A 22,977-nucleotide genomic window follows, 5' to 3' on the forward strand; every position below is an offset into this window, starting at 1 on the left:
TTGACCTCCTCCTGCTCAAAGAGGGGGGCCTCTGCGCCGCCCTTTGAGAAGAGTGTTGTGTATACGCCGACACCACCGGCCTCTCAGAAAATAGCCTACAAAAGGTCCGCGAAGGCCTGGAACGACGCCAAAGAGAACGCGACAACTACTCCTCTACATTCTTCCACTCTCTCCTCCCATACCTGCTCCCATTCCTAGGCCCCCTTATCATTATCCTTCTAGCCCTCACTGTGGGCCCCTGGGCCATCAAAAGGATAGTCCACCTTGCCAAAGACCAGGCCAATGCAGTGTTCAGCTCTTTTGTACAAGTCCACTACCAACGCCTCGCCACCACTGAGTCCCCCCCCCAGCCATCCACCTCGCCCCTTCCGCCCTCGCCACCTGCTCTGGACCGCACGCCTATAGCTTCTTGTCTTCCTCCCCTCACCTCTCCCCAACTATTCCTCCCCCTCGGGCGGGGGGTTCGAGGACATCACGGGCCCGTTTCGCTGGCAAGGCTCGGCGCGCGCCAGGCGCCGGCGTGCGCCGACCCTAATGGCGGACACATGCGTCCTGGCCAGATGCTATGATGTCCGCTCACGGCCGGCCGGCCCTCGTGGTTTCCCTCCGCCCCTCGTCTCACCCCAATACCCGTCCCTATGACCTCCTTTTCCTCCTCTTCCTCATAATCCTTGTCTCTTGTTGCTACGCACACCGAGTCACTTACACCCACCGTGTGCACCAAAACCTGTTGCTTCTATTTCTTTTTAAAACAAAAGGAGCAATTGTTACCGCCTTTCTCCACCCCTCCTCCCCTTCCAGCCTCCGCCGTCCTTCCCGCCAGTCCCGCCCATATTGCCAACCTACAATCTGCCCTCTTCCCCAGTAACTGCTTACCTCAGGTCGGTCCATCAGCTTTAGCTTATCCACAGCCGCCCAGTAGATAACCCTCCCTTCATCACACTCCTCCCTCTACCCAACCCTATATAACTAAGTGTACTTCCGCAATAAAGCAGACCTGTTCTTGCGCTCAAGCGGTCTCCGTGGTTTTTCCTCAACCGCGCGTCCCCCACGCCTGGAGATCCGGTGCTCCCTCTCGGGGCACCCCCCGCTGGAGGATCGGCAGGAGCAAGCCCCCCCGACTCTCGGGCCTGAGCGAAGTTGAAACCCTCATGCTCAGCCACACTTGGATCTAAGGTGAGTCTCTTGTAGATAGCATAGAGATGGCTTATATTTTCTTATCCATTCCAGCAGTCTGTGTCTTTTGTTTGGGGTATTTAGTTCATTAATATTCATTGTTATTACTGTAAAGGCAGTTCTTACTCCACCCATTTTTTTTTCAGTAATAAATTGTCTTTTTTTTTTAAAGATACATAAATCACAAAAACATTAAATTAAAAAATATAAGAGGTTCCCACATACCCCACTTCCCACCCCCCCCCCCCCACATGGTCCTTCCATATCAACAACCTCTTTCATCACTGTGGCCCATTCATTCCATTTGGTGAATACATTTTGGAGCACTACTGCACCGCGTGGATTATAGTTTACATTATAGTTTACACTCTCTTCCTTACTCCACCCATTTTTGACCTTTGGGTTTTATCTGTCATATCATATTTTTACTGCTCTTGTTATAAGGTTTTTTACTGATATAATCTTTATTTATAGACTTTCTTCCAAGTCTCTCTATCTTGTCTTTTCTTTTCAGGCTGTAGCACTCCCCTTAGTATTTCCTGCAAAGCTGTTCTCTTGGTTACAAACTCTCAGTTACTGTTTATCCTTGACTATTATAAACTCATCTTCATTTTTGAAAGATAATCTTGCCAGATATAAGACTTTTGGCTGGAAGTTTTTCTCTAGCAGTATCTTAAATGTATCATACCACCCCCTTCTTGCTTCCATGGTTTCTGATGAGAAATCGGCACTTAATCTTATTGGGTATCCCTTACATGTTGTGCATTGCTTTTCTCTTGCTGCTCTCAGAATTCTCTCTTTGTCTTTGGCATTTGATATTCTGATGAGTATGTGTCTCGGAGTTGGTCTATTTCGATTTATTCAGATGGGAGTACGTTTTGCTTCTTGGACTCGGATATCTATGTCTTTCAATAGGGTTGGAAAATTTTCCACTTTTATTTCTTCAGCTATTCCCTCTGCCCCTTTTTTCTTCTCTTCTCCTTTTGAAACACCCATGACATATATGTTTGTGTATCTCTTCCTGTCATTTAGTTCCTGGAGACTCTGTTCAAATTTTTCCATTCTTTTCTTTATCTGTTCCTTTTTTTTTTTTTTTTAAGATTTTAAAATTTATTTCTCCCCCTCCCCCCATTGTCTACTCTCTGTGTCCATTCACTGTGTGTTCTTCTGTGTCCGCTTGTATTCTTATGACGCAGCTCTGGGAACTGATCCTGGGACCTTCCAGAGTGAGAGAGGTGATCATTTTCTTGTGCCACCTCAGCTCCCTGATCTGCTGCATCTCTTCTTCTCTCTCCTTTGTGTCTCTTTTTGTTGTGTCATCTTGCTGTACCTGCTCTCTACGCGGACCAGCATTCCTGCACAGGGCAGCAGTCCTGCATGGCACAGTAATCTGCACAGGCCAGCACTCTGCATGGGCCAGCTTGCCTTTACCAGAAGGCCCTGCGCATCGAACCCTGGACTTCCTATATGGTAGACAGGAGCCCAGTTGCTGGAGCCACAACTGCTTCCTTTTATCTGTCCCTTTTTATGTTTGCTTTTAGAGACCATGTCTTCAAGCTCACCCATCCTTTCTTCTCTGTGTTCAAATCTGCTGTTATGTGCCTCCAGTGTATTTTTTATTTCATTCTTGTGCCTTTCATTCCAGTAAGATCTTCTATTTTTCCATATATGCTATATTCTTCTTTGTGCTCATTCAGTGACTTCTTAATATCCTTAGTCTCTTTGGCCTTTCATTGAATTTATTAAGGACATTTGTTTAAACATCTACGATTAGTTGGCTCAACTCCTTTATGTCATCTAGAGGTTTACCTTGTTCCTTTGACTGAGCCGTATCTTCCTTTTTCTTGATATGGATTGTAATTTTTTTTTGGTGTATTTATTCTTCGTGTAGTTTCTCTCTTTAGTCCAGGGCTTTCTTGCCCTTTCTCTCTTGCTGGTGGTGTAGTAGGAGCTAAGGATATGGTTGGTACTGTAAGCTGTGGAGACTGAAGCTGCCTGTGTGCCCCAGAAACTGATGAAGCGTCTGTTCTGCCAGGGGTAGAGACAGAGCCACAGCTCTGTGTAGTATTGCAAGCTGTACAGGCCAAGACTGTCTATAGTTGCCTGGAGAGACTGATGGAGCTTCATGCCCGTTCTTCCACTCCTCAGGTACTGATGAAACTGCAGATGTAGGCAGCAGTTACGCCATGTGCGTCCAAAATGACCACAGTTGCCCAGGTCGAGTGATGTAGTATCAGCCCCCCTCTTCCCTTGCCAGAGGTGGAGATGAACCCTCCGGAGTGCCCAACAGTTTAATCTGTGTGGGTCAAATGTGCCTGCAGTTTCCCTGAGAGGCTGGCAGAGTACTGTCCTTTCTGTTCTTTAAGGGGTGATGATGAAACCACAGGTGCCCAATAGTTCAGTCCATGTAGGCCAAAATTACCTGCCATTGCCTGAGAGGCTGAGGAAACACTAGCCCCCTCCTATCCTGTTGGGGTGGGGGTAGATCCACTGGTGCCCAACATTTCAGTCCCTGTAGCCTGAAAGTGCCTGCTGTTGCCTGGAAAGGCTGAGGAAACACAGCTCCCCTCCTATCCTACTTGAGGGTGGGAATGGAGCTACATGTATCCGGCTATTCAGTCTGTATGGGCTAAAAGCATCTGCACTTACCCAGAGAGGCTGGGGAAACAGTGCCCTCTCCTGTCCTATTGGGAGTGGGGTTGGAGCCATAGGTGCCCAACGTTTGAGTTCGTGGAGGCCAAAAGTCCCTGCAGTTGCCATGAGAGGCTGAGGGAACATATCCTATGGGGGTAGGAGGGTGGGTGGAGCTACAGGTGTCTGAGTATCCAGTCTATGTGGGCTGAACGTGCCTGCAGTTGCCCGGAGAGGGGAGTGTAGGTCTTCCCTGCTTCTTTTGTGCTGAAAGTGGGGCTCGAGCCTAGACTAGGGCTGCAATCTGATCTGGGTAGAAAGAAGCCGGTCCCTACCATCACTGTGATTTTCAGTCAGGCCCTCTTCCCCTCAAGCTGGGGGAGTAGTTAAAATGGCAGTTACCAGCCTCTTTCTGACTTGGACAGGGTCTAACTTTAGCTATTCTTTGAATTATACATTAGCCATCTGAATTTACTAATTAGTAGCTGAAGTCAGTGCCCAACTGTCTCTTCCTCCCCCATTTTTGGTAAACGGAGCTTCCAGTTCCAGCCACAGAATAGTTCCTAAGGCAGCTTGTACCGCCAGTGGAGGATGGGCCTCTGCATGTGGTGTACTCTACTTACAAATTTTCACTTCAGATGGAATGTCCTCCTTCCATTCTTTCAAGGATGTTGCAGGATGCTTTTCTGATCTCCTGGGTCCCCCAGACAGGTACTTTAGAAAGCTCTGTTTATATTACTATCTGCCCTGTAGGATGAGTTGACTCTTGCAACTCCTTACCCAGCCACCATCTTGTCCCCTCCCCCAGTATTTTGTCTTCTAACATTGTTTATGGTCTGTTTTTCATTATAAAATGTTTTAACTTTTTGTGTTCTTCCTTTATGCCTTCTGGGTTTCTTGACTTAATAAGGCATGTGTCATTCTGAGAGTAAACAAGTATTTGCTTACATTTTCTTTTTTTTTTTAAAGATTCATTTATTTATTTCTCTCCCCTTCCTCCCTGTTGTTTGCTCTCTGTGTCCGTTTGCTGTGTGTTCTTTTGCGTCGGCTTGCATTGTCAGGCGGCACCAGGAAACTGCGTCTCTTTTTTGTCGCATCATCTTGCTGCATCAGATCTCCGTGTGTGCAGCACCACTCTTGGGCAGGCTGCGCTTTTTTCACGCAGGGCAGCTCTCCTTGCGGGATGCACTCCTTCCGCATGGGGCACCCCTACGCCGGGGTGCCCCTGCATGACATGGCACTCCTTGCACATGGCAGCACTGCGCGTTGGCCAGCTTACTCCACGGGTCAGGGGGCCCTGGGTATCGAACTCTGGACCCTCCATATGGTAGGTGGATGCTCTGTCAGTTGAGCCACATCCACTTCCCTGCTTACATTTTCTTGTAATCGTTTTATAGATTTTGAAGATGGTTTGAGGTGGAGATTATGCCCATTCCACTGTTATATACACAATCTTTTTATCTATGAATTGCAACGTTACTTTTATTGTATGTTAAATTTCTTTGCTCTAACGAAATGGGGGCAGATCCACCAAAAATGCTAAAGGACTATTGTAAAAATATTAATGTTACTGTTTTGTATCTTTGGTATTATCAATTCACCCATTAAATAAAAGAAAATAGCCTTGCTTCTTTTGATGTTTGTCTTTCTTTCAAAACATTTGGAACAAAGCCAGTAATAATAAGTAGAAAAATAGTAAGAATTATTTTGCTCTTGAACTTCTTATAGTACTAAATAAATGAGATTGTGTGGACAGATAATGTCATTTTAACTGTAGCCTTAAAATGATATTAAATTTATAAAAACGAACCAAGTAAAATATAAAATTCATGGGAGAATGTATAGAATCAAGTCAGTGATTCATATCCTTAATACAAAGATAATGGTGTCGACAAACTGCATTTTGCGTTATTTTTCCTTTAGTATTGAGGGATAATGTGGATTTATCCATAATGTTGATTTAGCCATAGTCACTTAGTAATTAATATATAGATGTGGTCTCTAATATATCATACCTTTACCTCAAATTATTTCGTTTTTATTTCTGGGATTTGCCTTTCTTTCTAAGAAATTTGTTATTCAAAGATTATACTCTTCTGCATAAATTTGCTCTTGTTTTATTTTGCTACAGGAGGAGTTGGATTTGTCTTCCAGTTCCCAAATGTCTCCCCTTTCCTTATATGGTGAAAGTGCTAATAGTCCCTCTTCAGCAGAGCTACTGAAGGAAGATAAGCCCACTGTTGGTCCTAGGAATAAAATTGGTATTACTCCATCTCCTAATTTCTGTTGTTAATTTCTTTTTTAGACTGAACTTGGGTTCTATTTCTTAAAAGAAAACATTGGATTAAATATATATTTACCAAGCTGACTTTCTGTTTTTAAACTAGTGAACCTAATTTTTTGTTATGGATCATTCAGTGTGTAGAGGAAAAGGAAGAAATAATCTTCTTTGGTTGTCTCTGTCTTAATAGGTGAAAGATTCTTTAAAATTAGACCTAGTCCCCATCATCTTCAGGAGAGATTTCCAGGTTTTAGTTAAACATACTGGATCTGATGGTCATTCACCATGACATTTGTTACCTTATTAATTTCCAGACTTTATTCAGTGATTTTAGCTATTCTCCTTTACCAGTCCAAGCATCTGCTTCTCAAAGCTGTATGTTTGGTTAAAAAGATTTCAATTTCAGAACTTTCCTTCATTCTTGTAGGATATAGAGTAGCTTTACTTAACCTTCAACTAAAGGTATTTATTCAGAGGTGAAGATAATATATAAAGAAAGGTTTGTGATAGAATCTGTTTTCTAGAGTTTGCCTAATTGCCTTCAAATTGATTTGTGGTTGGTTTGTTTTTTCTCCAGAAAATGGACTGACTTTAAAGAAAAAAAATCAGATGAATTCAAAATCTTCATTTCAGCCTAAGCCTTTATTACTTCCGGCAGCACCCAAGACTCAAATCAACTCCAGTGTTCCAGCAAAAACCATCATTATTCAGGCACTACCAACACTTATGCCATTTGCAAAACAGCAGCCCATTATCAGTATACAACCTGCACCAACTAAAGGTACCTGAATGCAATCTGAGGCTGTGTATGTTTAATTGGAAAGAAGGAACGCTTGTGTCATATGATTTGTTTTAATTCAGGTTATAGTTTTTGAGCATGTACTGTGCTGTGTGTTAAGAATTGTCCTTTTTTCTGAGGAGGTTGCAGAGATGACTGGTATGTGTTTCCTGTTCTGAGACGTTGCTATTCAGACTAAGTATATCTGACGCTCCTTTTTCTTACAGTTTTAATTGTGGAAACACCCTTCTCTAAGGCTTTTGGTTTCATATAACCACTTGTAATGCAGATGAAAACCTGGAAAATTTCTTGGTGTCATTTTTTTTTAAAAGATTTATTTATTAGTAGTATTTTTAATTTGTCTCCCTCTCCCCCAGATGATTCTCTTGTCGGTCTGCTCATTGTTTGTTTGCCTTCTCCAGGAGGCACTGGGAACCTCACTCAGGACCTCCCACATGAGAGGCAAGTGCCCAACGACCTGAGCCACATTGCTCCCCGCGGGCTGTGACATTTGCTAGCTTGCGGCATTTGCTTGTTTAGGCATCTGCTCATTGTGGTGGGTATGGCAGGTGTGGCGTCTGCTCATTTTCTTTTAGGAGACTCTGGGACCCAAACCTGGGACCTCCCATTTGTTAGGTGGGTGCCCAACTATTTGAGCCACATCTGCTTTCCCTTTCCTCTTAGTGTCGTTTTTTCCTGAGGTTTTTGTGGCCGTGAGCGTTTTTTTAAACGAGAGGTCATCTTTCAATAATATGGTCTGTTTCAGACCTAATAGGTGTTTTTGTAGTAGAATCAGGTTAATTTCTGTGTGTTTCTATGTTTTATCCACCAGGTGGCCTCATGTGCTTGTAATTCTACACAAAGTTTAGGTCAGTATTGAAAGAAGTTCAAGTTTGAGGATTTGGTGCTATTCAGACATGGGAATCATTTAGACTTAGAGCTCCTTTAGGTAGATTTATCTTTGTTCTTATATTGTTGTCTGTAGACATAACTACAGGAAAACTTGTACAGCATTCTTTTCTCTGGATTTACTTTGCTAGCATCAAGTAGAACTAGGTGTGACTAATGGGTATGGATTGTAAATAAATACCAATGGTACATTTGCTTTTAGGTTATATTTCTAGCTATGGGTGGTTAACTCATTTATTTGCATCATGGTTTTAAAGAGGGCAAGATCATAAATTGCTAAAATCACAATAAATCTGTAGCAGAATACCAATAAGTTCACTCCAGTCCATACTTCATTCCCCAGTCCTGAAGATTCTGGAATGGTAAAGCCCACTCCACCTCTAATTGAGTGGAGGCTTCAGTCCCATACAGCCAATGGATGGGACTCCCTTGCTTGCAGTTGTAGACTCTCTTGGTTCCTTGGTATGGTGGTTGTCTATCATCACCTCCTTGTTTGTTCTTCTGGGTGAGTCCAGTGAACTGAAAAGTAGCTATTGCACCTCTCTTGCACACCTTGGATGTACATCTACCAATTCCAGCACCAACTCTAGGTTCAAATAGAAGGGACAGCAAAACCATGTGTAGGGAAACCACAACTGAGTCCAACTCTGTCTCATTGGGGAGCACAAACCTCAAAGTAGGGCCTGCTGGCAGGGTACGAAACTCACGAGCTATCTTCCCTAACCATAGTGCCTGGGTGTCTCCAGAGCCCTCAGGGGTCCCACTATTTGGCAGTCCGTGTAGGAGTGCCACCCTGTGCTGAAGTGCTGGCCCACACAAAGAGCAGGTGCAGCAAGATGATGCAACAAAAAGAGACACGGAGGAGAGAGAATAAGAAATGCAGCAGATCAGGGAGCTGAGGTGGCGTAAGGGAATGATTGCCTCTCTCCCACTCTGGAAGGTCCTAGGATTGGTTCTTGGAACTGCCTAATGAGAATACTAGCAGACACAGAAGAACACACAGCGAAGAGACACAGAAAGCAGACAATGGCGGGAGAGGGGAGAAATAAATAAATCTTAAAAAAAAAAGAAGAAGCCAATAAACTAGCCAAATACAGTTAATAAGAAAATGGAATAATAATGATAGTTTTAAAAATAAGAAATAAAATACAAAAAAATTAAAAAATAAAATAAAAATTTGGGATAATAAAAAACAATGAAAAATATTAAAAAAAATTTTTTTTAACATTTTGCCTTTCGTCACTGTAAGATGTGTTGCCCTCTGTGTACAGTGACATTTTCTTCAATTTATTCCCCCAATGTTTTACTTTTTTCATTTTATCTTCAGAGAAGTTTAGGTCACAGCAAATTCATGTACAGAATATAGGGGGCTTCCATATATCTAACATCTTATCCCTCTTCCTCCTTTCTTATTTAATAGCATTTTATATGTGGATGGTACATTTGTTACAAATAATATACAAATACTGAAACATAGCTACCAACCATGGTCAATGGTTTACATTATGGTTTACATATTGGACCATACCCTTTTGAAATTTTAATGAAACTTACTATGACCTGTATCCATCATTGCAAGATCATGTAGAACACTTCCATCGCCCTCAAAATGCCTCTTGTTCCATCTATTCTATTCCTCTCTCTTCCTCCCCTCAGGACCCATGGCAACCACCAGGCTTCATTCTTTGCAGGGCCAGATTCTTAGTTACTTAAACAACACTGAGGGCTTGACACACTGGTCTGTCCTCCCCTATTGGGCACTGCCCATGTTCTCGAGAGACTCCCACCCCTCTGTTTGAGAGCATAGTGGACCTCCCCAGGATGGGAGTCCAATACCTTCCCACTCATTATGTTGGTTTCCACCCATTGATATAACACACTATGTCAAGATAAACAGTCACACCCTTTTTAGGTGTGCCCTATCCCAAATGCCTCCCACATCCAACACCCTAAATCAGTAAGCTTACCTTGCCCTGTTACCAAAAGAGCATTCCCAACATTGTAGTTTCAACCAATCCCCAGTGTTCACCTGCTCCCTCCTCCAATCCCATGTTCTTGATAGTCCAACCCCCCCTCCACACCATATGCCCCTGACATCCCTGTACCACCTAACCCAGCAGTATCACTGCACCACTGTCATGCCCCTCCACTGCATAACTACACACTTCCACATTATCATAGATTTTGCCCCTTTAAGCATTAACTCACAGCCTTCTTCTCCCTCTCTATTTCCTGTAAACCTATCTTCCAGACCCTAGCTCTGTGACTCTGCTCAATTTGCTTAATTCATATCAGTGAAGTCATGTAATATTTGTCTTTCAGTGCCTGACTTCACTCAACATAAAGTCCTCAAGATTCACCCATTTTACTCTGTGTTTTAATACTGTATTCCTTCTTACTACTGAGTAACATTCCATTGTATGTATATACAACAATTTGTTGATCCATTCATCTGTTGAAGGGCATTTGGATTGGTTCCAACTTTTGGCAATAGTTCATAATGCTACTATGAATGTTGTTGTGCATATATGTTTGTGTCCTTTTAATTCTTCTGGGTATATATCCAGCTGTGGAATTGCTGATCATATCACAGATCTATAGTTAGTTTTCTGAGGAACTGCCATACTGCTCTCCACAATGGCTGCACCATTCTACATTTCTGCCAGCAGAGGATGAGGGTTTCTATTCCTCCACATCCTCCCCAACACTTGTAGTCTTCTATTTTTTTAATAGCCACCAGTCTAATGGGTGTAAGATGATATCTCATTATAGTTTTGATTTGCATTTCCCTAATAGCTAGTGATGTTGAACATCTTTTCATGTGCTTCTTAGCCATTTGTATTTCTTCTTTGGAGAAGTGTCTATTCAAATCACTTGCCCATTTTTAAAATGGGTTGTTTGTCTTTTTATTTTCAAGGTATAGGATTTCTTTATAGATGCAGAATATTAGGCCCCTATCAGATATATGGTTACCAAATATTTTCTCCCATAGTAGGCTGCCTTTTTACATTCTTGACAAACTCCTTTGTGGTACAAAAGTTTTTAATTTTGAGGAGGTCCCATTTATCTGCTTTGCTTTGGGTGTGAAGTTATGAAACCATTTCCTATGACAAGATTCTGTAGGTGCTTCCCTCCATTATCTTCCAAGCCCTTTATGGTTTGGCTCTTATATTTGGATCTTTGATCCATCTTGAGTTAATTTTTGTATAAGGTGTGAGATGGTGTTCCTCTCTATTCTTTTGGATATGGATATCCAGTTCACCAAGCAACATTTGTTAAAGAGGCCATTCTCTCCCAGTTGAATGGGCTTATTGGCCTTGTCAAACATCAGTTAACTGTATATGCAAGGATCTATATCAGAACTCTCAACTCAGTTCCATTGGTCAGTATATCTATTCTTATGCTGATACCATGCAGGTTTTTTTTCTCTATTTTTTTAAAATGTTACATTAAAAAAATATGAGGTCCTCATATACCCCCTACTCCCCTCACCCTACTCCTCCCACGTCAACAACCTATTTTATCATCATGGGACATTCATTACATTTGGTGAATACATTTTGGAGCACTGCTGCACCACATGGATAATGGTTTATATTGTCGTTTATACTCTCCACCAGTCCACCCAGTGGGCCATGGCAGGACACAATGTTCAGCATCTGTCCCTGCAGTACCACCTAGGACAACTCCAAGTCCTGCAAATGCCCCCACATCATATCTCTTCTTCCCTTTCCCTACCCTCAGCAGCTACCGTGGCCACTTTCTCCACATCAGTGCTACAGTTTCTTCAATTACTAATCATAGTAGTTCCATAGTAGAATATTAGTAAATCCACTCTAATCCATACTTTATTCCTCCATCCTGTGGACCCTGGGTTATGTCCACTCCCCCTCTATATCAAGAGGGTGCTTAGATTCCACATGGATGATGGTTGCAGTTCTCTTGCTTGCAGTTGTAGGCATTCTTGGCTCCCTGGTGTGGTGGTTCCTCTTCTTCACCTCCCTGTTAGGGAGCTCTCCAGAGCATGTATATAGGGTACATAAAAATGTTTGGATATTTCCATAGTGGTTACAGTTAAAAAAGACAACTGAGGGAGTGCTGAATTCCTAGCCAGAGGAGCTCACATTCCCCAATTGAACAGCAACAAGCCGCCAAGTGCAATGGCAAATACTAACAAAGAAGGATGGTCTAACAATGACCCCTTGACACTGATGACTATGCTTATGAGCCTGTGCGCCTGAAATACAAACTAGGCCTAGAGCTGCAGGGTACCTAAGAATTACCTCCTGAGAGCCTCCATGTTGCTTAAATGTGGCCACTCTCTAAGCCAAACTCAGCATGTAAATGCATTACCTTCCCCCCAGTGTGAGACATGACTCCCAAGGATGAGCTTCCCTGGTGCCGGGGGATTACTACCAAGCACCAGCTGATGACGTAACCAGAAAAAGACCTTGAGTAAAAGGGTCAACTCAGACTAGCAGAATAGCTCAGCCTACATGTAATACCATGAAGTTTTGACCACTGTAGCTTTGTAGTATGTTTTAAAACCATGTAGTGTGATTCCTCTGACTTCTTTTCTTTTTTTTTTTTAAGATTTATTTTATTTATTTCTCTCCCCTTCCCCCCCTATTGTCTGTTCTGTGTGTCCATTTGCTGCATGTTCTTGTTTTTTGTCTGCTTCTGTTGTTGTCAGCGGCATGGGAATCTGTGTTTCTTTTTGTTGCATCATCTTGCTGCATCAACTCTCCGTGTGTGTGGCGCCATTCCTGGGAAGGCTATTCTTTCCTTCACACTGGGAGGCTTTCCTTACAGGGTGCACTCCTTGTGTGTGGGGCTCCCCTATGCAGGGGACACCCCTGCATGGCAGGGCATTCCTTGCGCGCATGGGCCAGCTCCACAAGGGTCAAGGAAGCCCGGGGTTTGAACCACGGACCTCCCATGTGGTAGATGGATGCCCTATCCACTGGGCCATGTCCGCTTCCCTTCATTTTTCTTTTTCAGTATGTCTTTGACTGTTTGGGACCTCTTGCGCTTCCAGATAAATTTCATAGTTAGTTTTTCCAGTTCAGTAAAAAAATGCTGCAGTGATTTTTATTGGGATTGCTTTAAATATGTAAATCAGTTTGGGTAGGATAGACGTCTTAATGATATTTAGTCTTCCTGTTCATGAACAGGGAATATTCTTCCATTTCTGTAAGTCTTCTTTGATTTCCTTTAAGAAAATTGTGTAGTTTTCTGTGTATAAGTCATTCACATCTTTAGTTAAATTTATTCCTAGGTATTTGAGTCTTTTAGTTGCTATTGTAATTGGGATTTTTTTCTTGATTCCTTCCTCAGATTGCTCATTATTGGTGTACAGAAATGCTACTGATTTTTGCACATTGATCTTATAACCTGCAACTTTACTGAATTCATTTATAAGCTCTAGAAGCTTTGTTGTAGATTTCTCAAGGCTTTCTATGTATAGGATCATATTGTCTGCAAATAGTAAAATTTTTACTTCTTCCTTTCCAATTTGGATGCCTTTTATATCTTTTTCTTGCCTAAGTGCTCAACCAGGTACTTCTAACACAGTGTTAAACAGGAATGGTGAATATAGGAATCCTTGTCTTGTTCTCAATCTTAGAGGGAAAGCTTTTAGAATTTCTCCATTGAATATATTATTAGATGTGGGCTTTTCATATATGCCCTTTATCATGTTGAGGAAGTTTCCTTCTATTCCTATCTTTTGTAGTGTTTTTATCAGGAAAGGGTGCTGTATTTTGTCAAATGCTTTTTCTGCACTTGTAGAGATGATCATTTGATTTTTTTCCCCTCAATTTGTTTATGAGTTTCTTAACTCACTGATTGAGTTTCTCAAGTTGAACCATCCTTGCCTACCATGGATGACAACCCATTCGTTTAATGTGTTGTTGAATATGATTAGCAAGTATTTTGTTGAGGACTTTAGCATCTAGGTTCATTAGAGAGATTGGTTTATAGTTTTCCTTTCTTGTGTCTTTGTTTGACTTTGGTATTAGCGTGATTTTGACATCATAGAATGAGTTGGGCAATGTTCCCTCCACTTCTGTTTTTTTGGCAGAGTTTAAGCAGGATTGGTGTTCTTTCTGGAATGTTTGTAAGAATTCACCTGTGAAGCCATCTGGTCCTGGGCTTTTCTTAGATGAAAGGTTTTTAATTACTAATTCAGTCTCGTTACTTGTGATTAGTCTGTTGAGTTCATCACTTTCTTCTTTCATCAATGTAGGCTGCTTGTGTGTTTCTAGAGATTTGTCCATTTCCTTTAATTATCTATCTTGTTGGCATTTAATTTTTCAAAGTATCCTCTTGTGATACTCTTTATTTCTTTGGAGTCAGTGGTGATATCTCCTTCCTTGTTCCTTATTTTATATATTTGCTGCTTCTCTCTTTTTTCTTTGTTAGTCTAGCTAAGGGTTTGTCAATTTTATTGACCTCAAAGAATCAGCTTTTGTTTATTTTTTCTAGTGCTTTCTTATTTTCAATTTCATTTAGTTCTGCTCTGATCTTTGTTATTTCCTTCTTTCTGCTTTCTTTGGGGTTAGTTTGTTGTTGTTTTTCTAATTCTTCCAGTTGTTCAGTAGGTGTTTGATTTTAGCTCACTCTTCTTTTTTAATATAGGCATTTGTGGTACAGCTTTTGTTGCATCCCATAAGTTTTGATATGTTGTGTTTCATTTTCATTTGTTTCAAGGTAGTTACTGATTTCTTTTGCAATTTTCTCCTTGACCCACTGTTTGCCCAAGAGTGGGTTGTTCAGCTTCCATATCTTTTTGCCTAATGTAGTTCTCTGCCCCTTACTGATTTCCAGCTTCATCCCATTGTGGTGAAATTTGTATAATTTCAGTCTTTTTGAATTCATTGAGAGTTGTTCTGTGATCTATAGCATGTGATCTATACTGGAGAATGATCCATGTGCACTTGAGAAGAATGTATATCCCTCTGTATTTGGGTATAATGTTCTGTATATGTCTATTAGGTCCAGATCCTCTATTATTCATAGTCTTCTTTCTTTATTGCTTCTTTGTCGAGATGTTCTGTCTAATGGTGATAATGATGTATTAAAGTTCCTCACTATAATTGTAGTGGCATCTGCTTCTCCACTTAGTTTTTTCAGTGTTTGCCTCATGTATTTTGAGGCATCCTGGTTCAATGCATAAATGTTTATAATCGTTCTTTTTTCTTGATACATTACCCCTTTTATTAATATTTAGTGTTTTTTTTTTTTGTCTTCTGCAATAGTTTTGCATTTAAAGTCCATTTTGTCCAATATTAGTATAGCTCCTCCCACCCTTTTTGGGTTATTGTTTGCTTGTAAAATTGTTTTCTAATTTCGCTTTCGGTCTCCTTGCATCCCTGGGTCTAAGGTGGGTTTCTTGTAGACAGCATATAGTTCGGTCATATTTCCTTATGCATTCAGCCAATCTGTGTCTCTTGACTGATGAGCTTAAACCATTAACATTCAATGGATTAATGTTAACCCATTAACATTCAATTATTACTGTCAAGGAATTACGTTAGCCATATTTTCTTTAGGTTTATTTATACCATATGTTGTTTTTATTTTTCTTCTTTTTAGTTGTTCTTACACTCTTCTCCTCAAACTCTCTCTTGTTTTTTCCTTTCTTCCTGCAGAACTCCCTTTAGTATTTCTTGAAGGGCAGGTTTCTTATTGACATACTCTCTTAATTTCTATTTATCTGTGAATACTCTGAACTCTCCCTCATTTTTAATGCCAGTTTTGCTGTATAGAGAATTTTTAAGTGGAAGTACTTTCTTTAGCACCTTAACTGTGTCATACCACTGCTTTCTTGCCTCCATGGTTTCAGAGGAGAAAGCAGCACTTAATCTTTTTTTTTTTTTAAGATTTATTTATTTATTTATTTCTCTCCCCTTTTCCACCCACCCCGGTTGTCTGTTCTCTGTGTCTATTTGCTGCATCGTCTTTGTCCACTTCTGTTGTTGTCAGCGGCACAGGAATCTGTGTTTCTTTTTGTTGCATCATCTTGTTGTATCAGCTCTCCATGTGTGTGGCACCATTCCTGGGCAGGCTGCACTTTCTTTCACGCTGGGTGGCTCTCCTTACGGAGCGCACTCCTTGCGTGTGGGGCTCCCCTACGCGGGGGACACCCCTGTGTGTCAGGGCCCTCTTTGCGTGCATCAGCACTGCGCATGGGCCAGCTCCACACGGGTCAAGGAGGCTCGGGGTTTGAACCGTGGACCTCTCATGTGGTAGACGGATGCCCTAACCACTGGGCCAAGTCTGCCCACCAGCAGCACTTAATCTTATCGAGATTCCCTTGTATATGATGTTTCTCTTTTTTCTTGCTGCTTTCAGTATTTGTCTTGAGCATTGGACAATTTGGCAAGTTTATGTCTTGGAATAGGCCTGTTAGGATTTATACTGTTTGGGATGTGCTGTGCTTCTTGGACATATACTTCCATGTCCTTCAATAGGGTTGGGAAATTTTCAGCCGTTATTTCCTCTAACATGCCTTCTGTCCCCTTTCCCTTCTCTTCTCCCTTTGGAATGCCTATAATGCATATGTTTGTGCATTTTCTTCTGTCATTCAAATCCCTGAGTCCCTGCTGGATTTTTTCTGTCTTTTTATCTATCTGTTTGATTTCAGCTGTACTGTCTTCCACATTGCTGATTCTTTCCTCTGCGTGTTCAAATCTGCTGTTATGTGCTTCCAGTGTATTTTTAATTTCTTGTATTGTGCCATTCATCACAATCATATCTGTTATCTTTTTATGTACATTTACAGTTTCTTCAGTGTGTTCTCCCAGTGTTGTCTTAATATCTGTAATCTCTTCCTTTACTTCATTAAGTTAATTCATGATTATTGTTGGGACACCTCTGATTATTTGTTCCATGCTCTGCATCTCCTGTTTTTTAGTTGATTCATTGGACTGGTCCATGTCTTCCTATTTCTTAGTATGGGTTGTAATTTTTTGTTGGTGTCTAGGCATCAATTTATCTTGATGGGTTTGTTCAGTTGATTAGCTTCTCTTTCTAATCTAGGGTTTTATTTTGTTGCTGTTTTTGTGTGTATGGTAAGTTTTCACTTTGACACTTCATTCCTCTTATTCTATTTCCTTGCTGTTGTCTATGGTCTGGTTTTCCCTTGGATTCTTTTTTTTTTTAAAGATTTATTTATTTATTTATTTCTCTCCCCTTCCCTCCCGCCACAGTTGTCTGTTCTCTGTGTCTGTTTGCTGCGTCTTCTTCTTTGTCCACTTCTGTCAGTGGCATAGCAATCTGCGTTTCTTTTTTTGTTGCATCATCATGTTGTGTCAGCTCTCCGTGTGGGCATTGCCATTCTTAGGCAGGTTGCACTTTCTTTCGCGCTGGGTGGCTCTCCCTACGGGGTGCACTCCTTGTGTGTGGGGCTCCCCTACATGGGGGACACCCCTGTGTGGCAGGGCACTCCTTGCGCGCATCAGCACTGCACATGGACCTGCTCCACACGGGTCAAGGAGGCCCGGGGTTTGAACCGCGGACCTCCCATGTGGTAGACGGGCACCCTAACACTGGGCCAAGTCTGCTTCCCTTCCCTTGGATTGTTTGTGTCCTTTTCCATTTCCCTTCAGATCAATGCCCTGAAGCCTCCTGCTCTGTGGTTTCTCAAAACAACTCACTTGGGTAGGATTTTGCACCTTCTCAGCTGTTGTTTGCAAGAGAGCCCACCTAAGCCAATGCCATCTTGCTGGAACTCCTCCCATAGGTATTATTTAAAACACATCTATAAAAAGTAAAAGCCTGACCTTAATATGACTAATGTATAAATCCCATATGAGAGCTCTTATTACACATAAAAGGAGATAATTATAATTATAATAATCGTAGCTAGCATTTACGCTCTCATTGTGTACCAGACATTTTTGCAAGTGCTTAAATGGATTATTTAATCCTTAAGTCAACTTTATGAGGATAGATATTATTTCCATTAAACAGATGAGAAAACTAAGGCACAGAGAAATTATTACTCATAGGCACACAGTTATACTACTTTATATAAAGTAGACACTTATTTGATACATAGATTAAAATATCTGAAGGACGAACTATCAAAATTAGTGAGTTATACACGGTCTCAAGTATCCAGCATTGAATCCAGCCATGTTACATTAAGGGCAATTTGCATGTAATGCCAAAGAGGATTTTGAGCATGCTGAAATAGATATACTACTTTTTGGTGTGTCTTTTTTTTTTTTTTTTTTTTTTAAGATTTCTTTATTTCTTTATTTCTTCCCCCTGCCCCCCACCCCGGTTGTCTGTTCTCTGTGTCTATTTGTTGCTTCTTCTTCTTTGTCCGCTTCTATTGTTGTCAGTGGCATGGGAATCTGTTTCTTTTTGTTGAGTCATCTAGTTGTGTCAGCTCTCCGTGTATGTGGCGCCATTCTTGGGCAGGCTGCACTTTCTTTTGTGCTGGGCAGCTCTCCTTATGGGGCGCACTCCTTGTGTGTGGGCTCCCCTAAGCAGGGACACCCCTGCGTGGCACGGCACTCCTTGGCGCATATCAGCACTGCGCATGGGCCCACTCCACACGGATCAAGGAGGCCTGGGGTTTGAATCGCGGACCTACCATGTGGTAGACGGTTGCCCTAACCACTGGGCCAAGTCTGCTTCCCTGGTGTGTCCTTTTTAAGTGTTTCCACTCTGGGAACAGTAGTAACTATGTTCAACTGATACCTATCAAGGCCCCAAAGAATCTTTTCCATTGCAGGTTTGTGGTTTGGTCAGCAGTTAGCAATGAACATTTAAGTAAGTCACCGAAAGAGGTTTTTGTGCTTTTATTTGGACACATTATAGTAGAAGTTTAATTGCCCCCTCCCTCCCATCTGACTTGAACTTGAACATACCTTGAATATTTAGAAGATCCTTGATTTAGGTGCCAGGTAATTTAAGAATAATTTGATACTTTGGGATGAGAGGGCTTGATGTACATTATGAAATAAAGGAGGCAGCAAATGACCCTGTAGAACTTAGAGATGCCTTTGGTGCACAGACCTTGCTTTAGTATTCTTCCATCTTACTTGCTTTGTGATACAGTTCTCTTAGCAAGGAATTGGTGATAACTAGATAATGGACAGCACAGACTTGGGTTATTTTTCTTAATTAGTTTTAAGAAGTATTACAAAACCATATCCATCTTAATTTACATTATTTCCTAATGTTTGACACCTGTAACTGGAGCTAAAGTATAATCTCTTCTTTGAAATGACTTAATTTTTTATGCTTACCAGCTCCTGTGTCCCAAAATTCATTAGTGTTTTGTGTGTTTGTTTTTTTAAATCATACTTTTGTAAACTCAGGGGATATAAAACACTGCTTTGTATAATGTTCTTAAAATATTGGTATAAGTTAGTGGTTCTCAACCTATGGACCCTGGGATGTAGGTGATAGGAATAGCCTATGGCAATTTGAAAGGCCTCTGTAAATCCATATTTGTAGCAAGCATTTTCTAATTTGTTTCATATATATTGCTGCTTTTCAAATTTTTGTGGTTGTATTTTTGATTAATTACAAATTCATTTTGAATCATTATTAAGTTCTTAAAAGCTTTTTTTCTCATTGTGTATTTTCTCATTTCACAGGAACTGAAAGGGCAATCATGATTATCTGGGGTGGCTATGACATTTTTTGATAATAAATAAGAGTACTTATATCCAAAAGGGTTGTGAACCTCTGGTTTAAGTTTTATAGTACGATGAGTATGTCTTTTCATAGTGCAGGTTACTGTAATTTCTTTTCTTTTTTAAAATTTATTCCCCCCGCCCTTCGTTTGCTCTCTATGACATTCACTGCGTTGTCTTCTGTGTCCACTTGCATTCTTGTCAGTGGCACCAGGAATCTGTGTCTCTTTTTCTGTTGCGTCATCTTGCTGCATCAGCTCTCCTTCTGTGCAGCACCACTCCTGGGCAGGTTGCACTTTTTTCGCGTAGGGCAGCTCTCCTTACAGGCACACTCCTTGCGCGTGGGGCTCCCCAACACAGGATACCCCTGTGTGGCAAGGCACTCCTTGCGTACATCAGTGCTGTGCGTGGGCCAGCTCACCACACAGGTCAGGAGGCCCTGGGTTTGAACCCTTGACCTCCCATATGGTAGGCAGATGCTCTATCAGTTGAGCCAAATCTGCTTCCAACTGTAATTTCTTAAAAAGTGTTACTAAAATGTAGCACTTGGTCACATGCTATTTATCTTATGTATACTTACTTTTTATTTGCATGTTTAGCCTAAGCATAAATCTGCTTATGAGTCATTTGCCATTCTATATGTTATTTCATAGAAGTCGTCCAAGGAAAAATGACAAGATAAAAATGTTTAGTGATCATTTATACCCAAGTAAACCATACATATTACAAATATATGAAATCGTTTTTAGGTATTTCTTTTTACTAATTTATCTAATTCATCTGGGATAAAAATGCTATTTTTGAATTCTGCTACTTAGCATGCTTTTTGAGGCCATCTGAATCATATAGTCTTTGCTTTCATAAAATTGATCTTTTTTAGCTTAGACAGATGTTCTTAACCAACAGGTATTTTGAAGGATTATTTTGAATTTAACATTCCCTGATCCTTTGAATTGTGCTGAGTTTTATATGGATCTTGTTAAACTGTCTGGAAGTAAAATGCTTTTTATTCTTTAAAGAAGAATTATAAATTTATATGGAATTTTAGTTGCCAGTTACTGTAGTACTATTATTATGCTAGGTAGACTTCAAGCAGATATGAAAATTAGGTGAGGCTTTCAGCACCTTATAAAACTGGCCAGATCTGAAAGGAAACATTTTTTTTTTTAAAGATTTATTTATTTATTTAATTCCCCCCCCCTCCCCTGGTTGTCTGTTCTTGGTGTCTATTTGCTGCGTCTTGTTTCTTTGTCTGCTTCTGTTGTCGTCAGCGGCACGGGAAGTGTGGGCAGCGCCATTCCTGGGCAGGCTGCTCTTTCTTTTTGCGCGGGGCGGCTTTCCTCACGGGCGCACTCCTTGCGCCTGGGGCTCCCCCACGCGGGGGACACCTGAAAGGAAACATTTGACAGACAAATAAAATTTGAATAGACCAGTGTTATGAGTTGTATGCATCTTCTTTAGTTTAATGATAATAGTATCCTCAGATTAGTATCATTTAGAAATAATGATAAATGTGACGACTAAGAAAATATATAGTAGGCTGTTTTTTGGGGGAAAAGGGATAAAGATTGGTAAGAGTATACTTTTAAAAATTACTTGTCTATGGGTTTACTGTGCTGCTTAACTAAGCTTTTTTTTTTTTTTTAAAATAGCCCTTTGTTCTTCTATTTTTGACTATACATAATGTGCATAAAGTCATAGTACCATAGTGTGTGTGTATATATCTTAAAAATAAATGAGTATAATATGTTGGATCTTTTCAATCTTAAGACAAATGTGTGCATGCTCCACAATTTTTAGACCTCTGGAATAAAATAAGAGTAACAGTGGTTGAGAACCACTGACTTATATCAATAATGAGTTACCGAGTTTTGGTTCATACATGTTTGGTGTTTTATATGTTCGTAAATCCTATTAATTTCAAATGTGTGTTTTTCTGTATTCAATATAAAATATTTGTTGTGTATAATATGAAAAATCTTTTTAGTACTAATAAACTTAAGAGGTTAATACTTAGAAAGATGGATTTACTACTATTAGACTTGATCTGTGTATAGTTGAGAAAAATAAATACAGAAATGTCATATTAGTCAAAATTTGAAAGGGAATGATTTTTGTTGGTGTTGCTAAAAATAAACTAAAGTCACCATGAACATCTGCTGCTACTGATAGTGTTTTAATCGGTGGCATTGAATCCCTCAGTATGACCTTATCTGTTACATCTGCAGGAGAATCCTAAATGTTAAACTGTTTCCCCTGCCAGTGTAGATAAGCACCCTCTGATTCCTTTTGTTTTTTCTCTTTTTTTTAATGCAGGTCAGACGGTTCTGCTCTCTCAGCCTACTGTGGTCCAACTTCAGGCATCTGGAATTCTGCCTTCTCCTCAACCAGTCCTTACTGTTGCTGGGGGAGCAACACAGCTACCTAATCGTATGGTGAATGTGGTCCCGGCCCCTGTGGCAAATAGCTCAGTGAATGGAAAACTTTCTGTGACTAAACCAGTCTTACAAAGTACCATGAAAAGTGTGGGTTCAGATGTAAGTTTTGAAACTTAGTGCTTTTTTAATGCCTAAGTTAAAACAAAAACAAAAACTTTGTTTTTAAAGTTTATTATAGTACATAAAAAATGTATGCTGAAAATGCACATCCAGTATTTGGTGGAAAATTAGGGAAAAGCTCATTATGTTAGAATCTCAGAGAAAAAGTTTTGAAAGTCCAAAGTGGTTTGACAAAATATCTCTATTCTTTACTCCTCCTTTGGAACCCTCTTCTAAATCCCCCTGGTCCCTCCCATTACCCACCCCAGTCATCCACTAATATTTTACAGGGTTATTTCATGTTTGCTAATTTAAATGTTTTTGGCAACTGTCTCTGTAGATTACTTTTTTTTTTAAAGATTTATTTATTTATTTAATTTCCCCCCCTCCCCTGGTTGTCTGTTCTTGGTGTCTATTTGCTGCGTCTTGTTTCTTTGTCCGCTTCTGTTGTCGTCAGCGGCATGGGAAGTGTGGGCGGTGCCATTCCTGGGCAGGCTGCTCTTTCTTTTCACGCTGGGCGGCTTTCCTCACCGGCGCACTCCTTGCGCGTGGGGGCCCCACGCGGGGGACACCCTTGCAGTGGCACGGCACTCCTTGTGCGCATCAGCACTGCGCATGGCCAGCTCCACACGGGTCAAGGAGGCCCGGGGTTTGAACCGCGGACCTCCCATGTGGTAGACGGACGCCCTAACCACTGGGCCAAAGTCCGTTTCCCTGTAGATTACTTTTTAGGCAAGGTTTTTATTTAGCATCTCTTGACTTCTTGAAGGATTTTTACCACTGTTTAATGACTTGTTGCTCTTAGAAATTCTGTCTCTTAATGATTGTTACTTTGCAAACCCTTAGATTTACTAGCATATTGTAGGGTTTTTTTTTTTTGTGAATCACAGTTTCCTAAGATCTGTCTCTCCATGAAGCCAATTACAGCACTTGCCAGCTAACTCTTGCTTTATTTCAAAGTGATCGAAAGCACCCCATGATATTTTTTAAACAGTGATTGAACATCAT

The 22,977-nt window shown here is 40.9% G+C and overlaps 1 protein-coding gene across 6 annotated transcripts in view; it reads left to right on the forward strand.

Moving 5' to 3' along the window:
* ATF6 (activating transcription factor 6) overlaps window positions 1–22,977 on the forward strand; it is a 276,008-nt gene that overhangs the window by 56,327 nt on the left and 196,704 nt on the right. For all 6 annotated transcript variants that reach the window (XR_011645463.1, XR_011645464.1, XM_058310014.2 and 3 more), the window contains 3 exons: window positions 5,939–6,068; window positions 6,666–6,869; window positions 21,749–21,969. Coding sequence is in view for 4 of the 6 variants with exons in the window: in XM_058310014.2 (XP_058165997.1) it covers window positions 5,939–6,068; window positions 6,666–6,869; window positions 21,749–21,969 (555 nt within the window). In the remaining 2 variants the exon portion in view is untranslated. The remainder of the gene's footprint in view (window positions 1–5,938; window positions 6,069–6,665; window positions 6,870–21,748; window positions 21,970–22,977) is intronic.

Source organism: Dasypus novemcinctus, chromosome 13 (assembly GCF_030445035.2).
Source record: "Dasypus novemcinctus isolate mDasNov1 chromosome 13, mDasNov1.1.hap2, whole genome shotgun sequence".
Classification (NCBI taxonomy): Eukaryota; Metazoa; Chordata; class Mammalia; order Cingulata; family Dasypodidae; genus Dasypus; species Dasypus novemcinctus.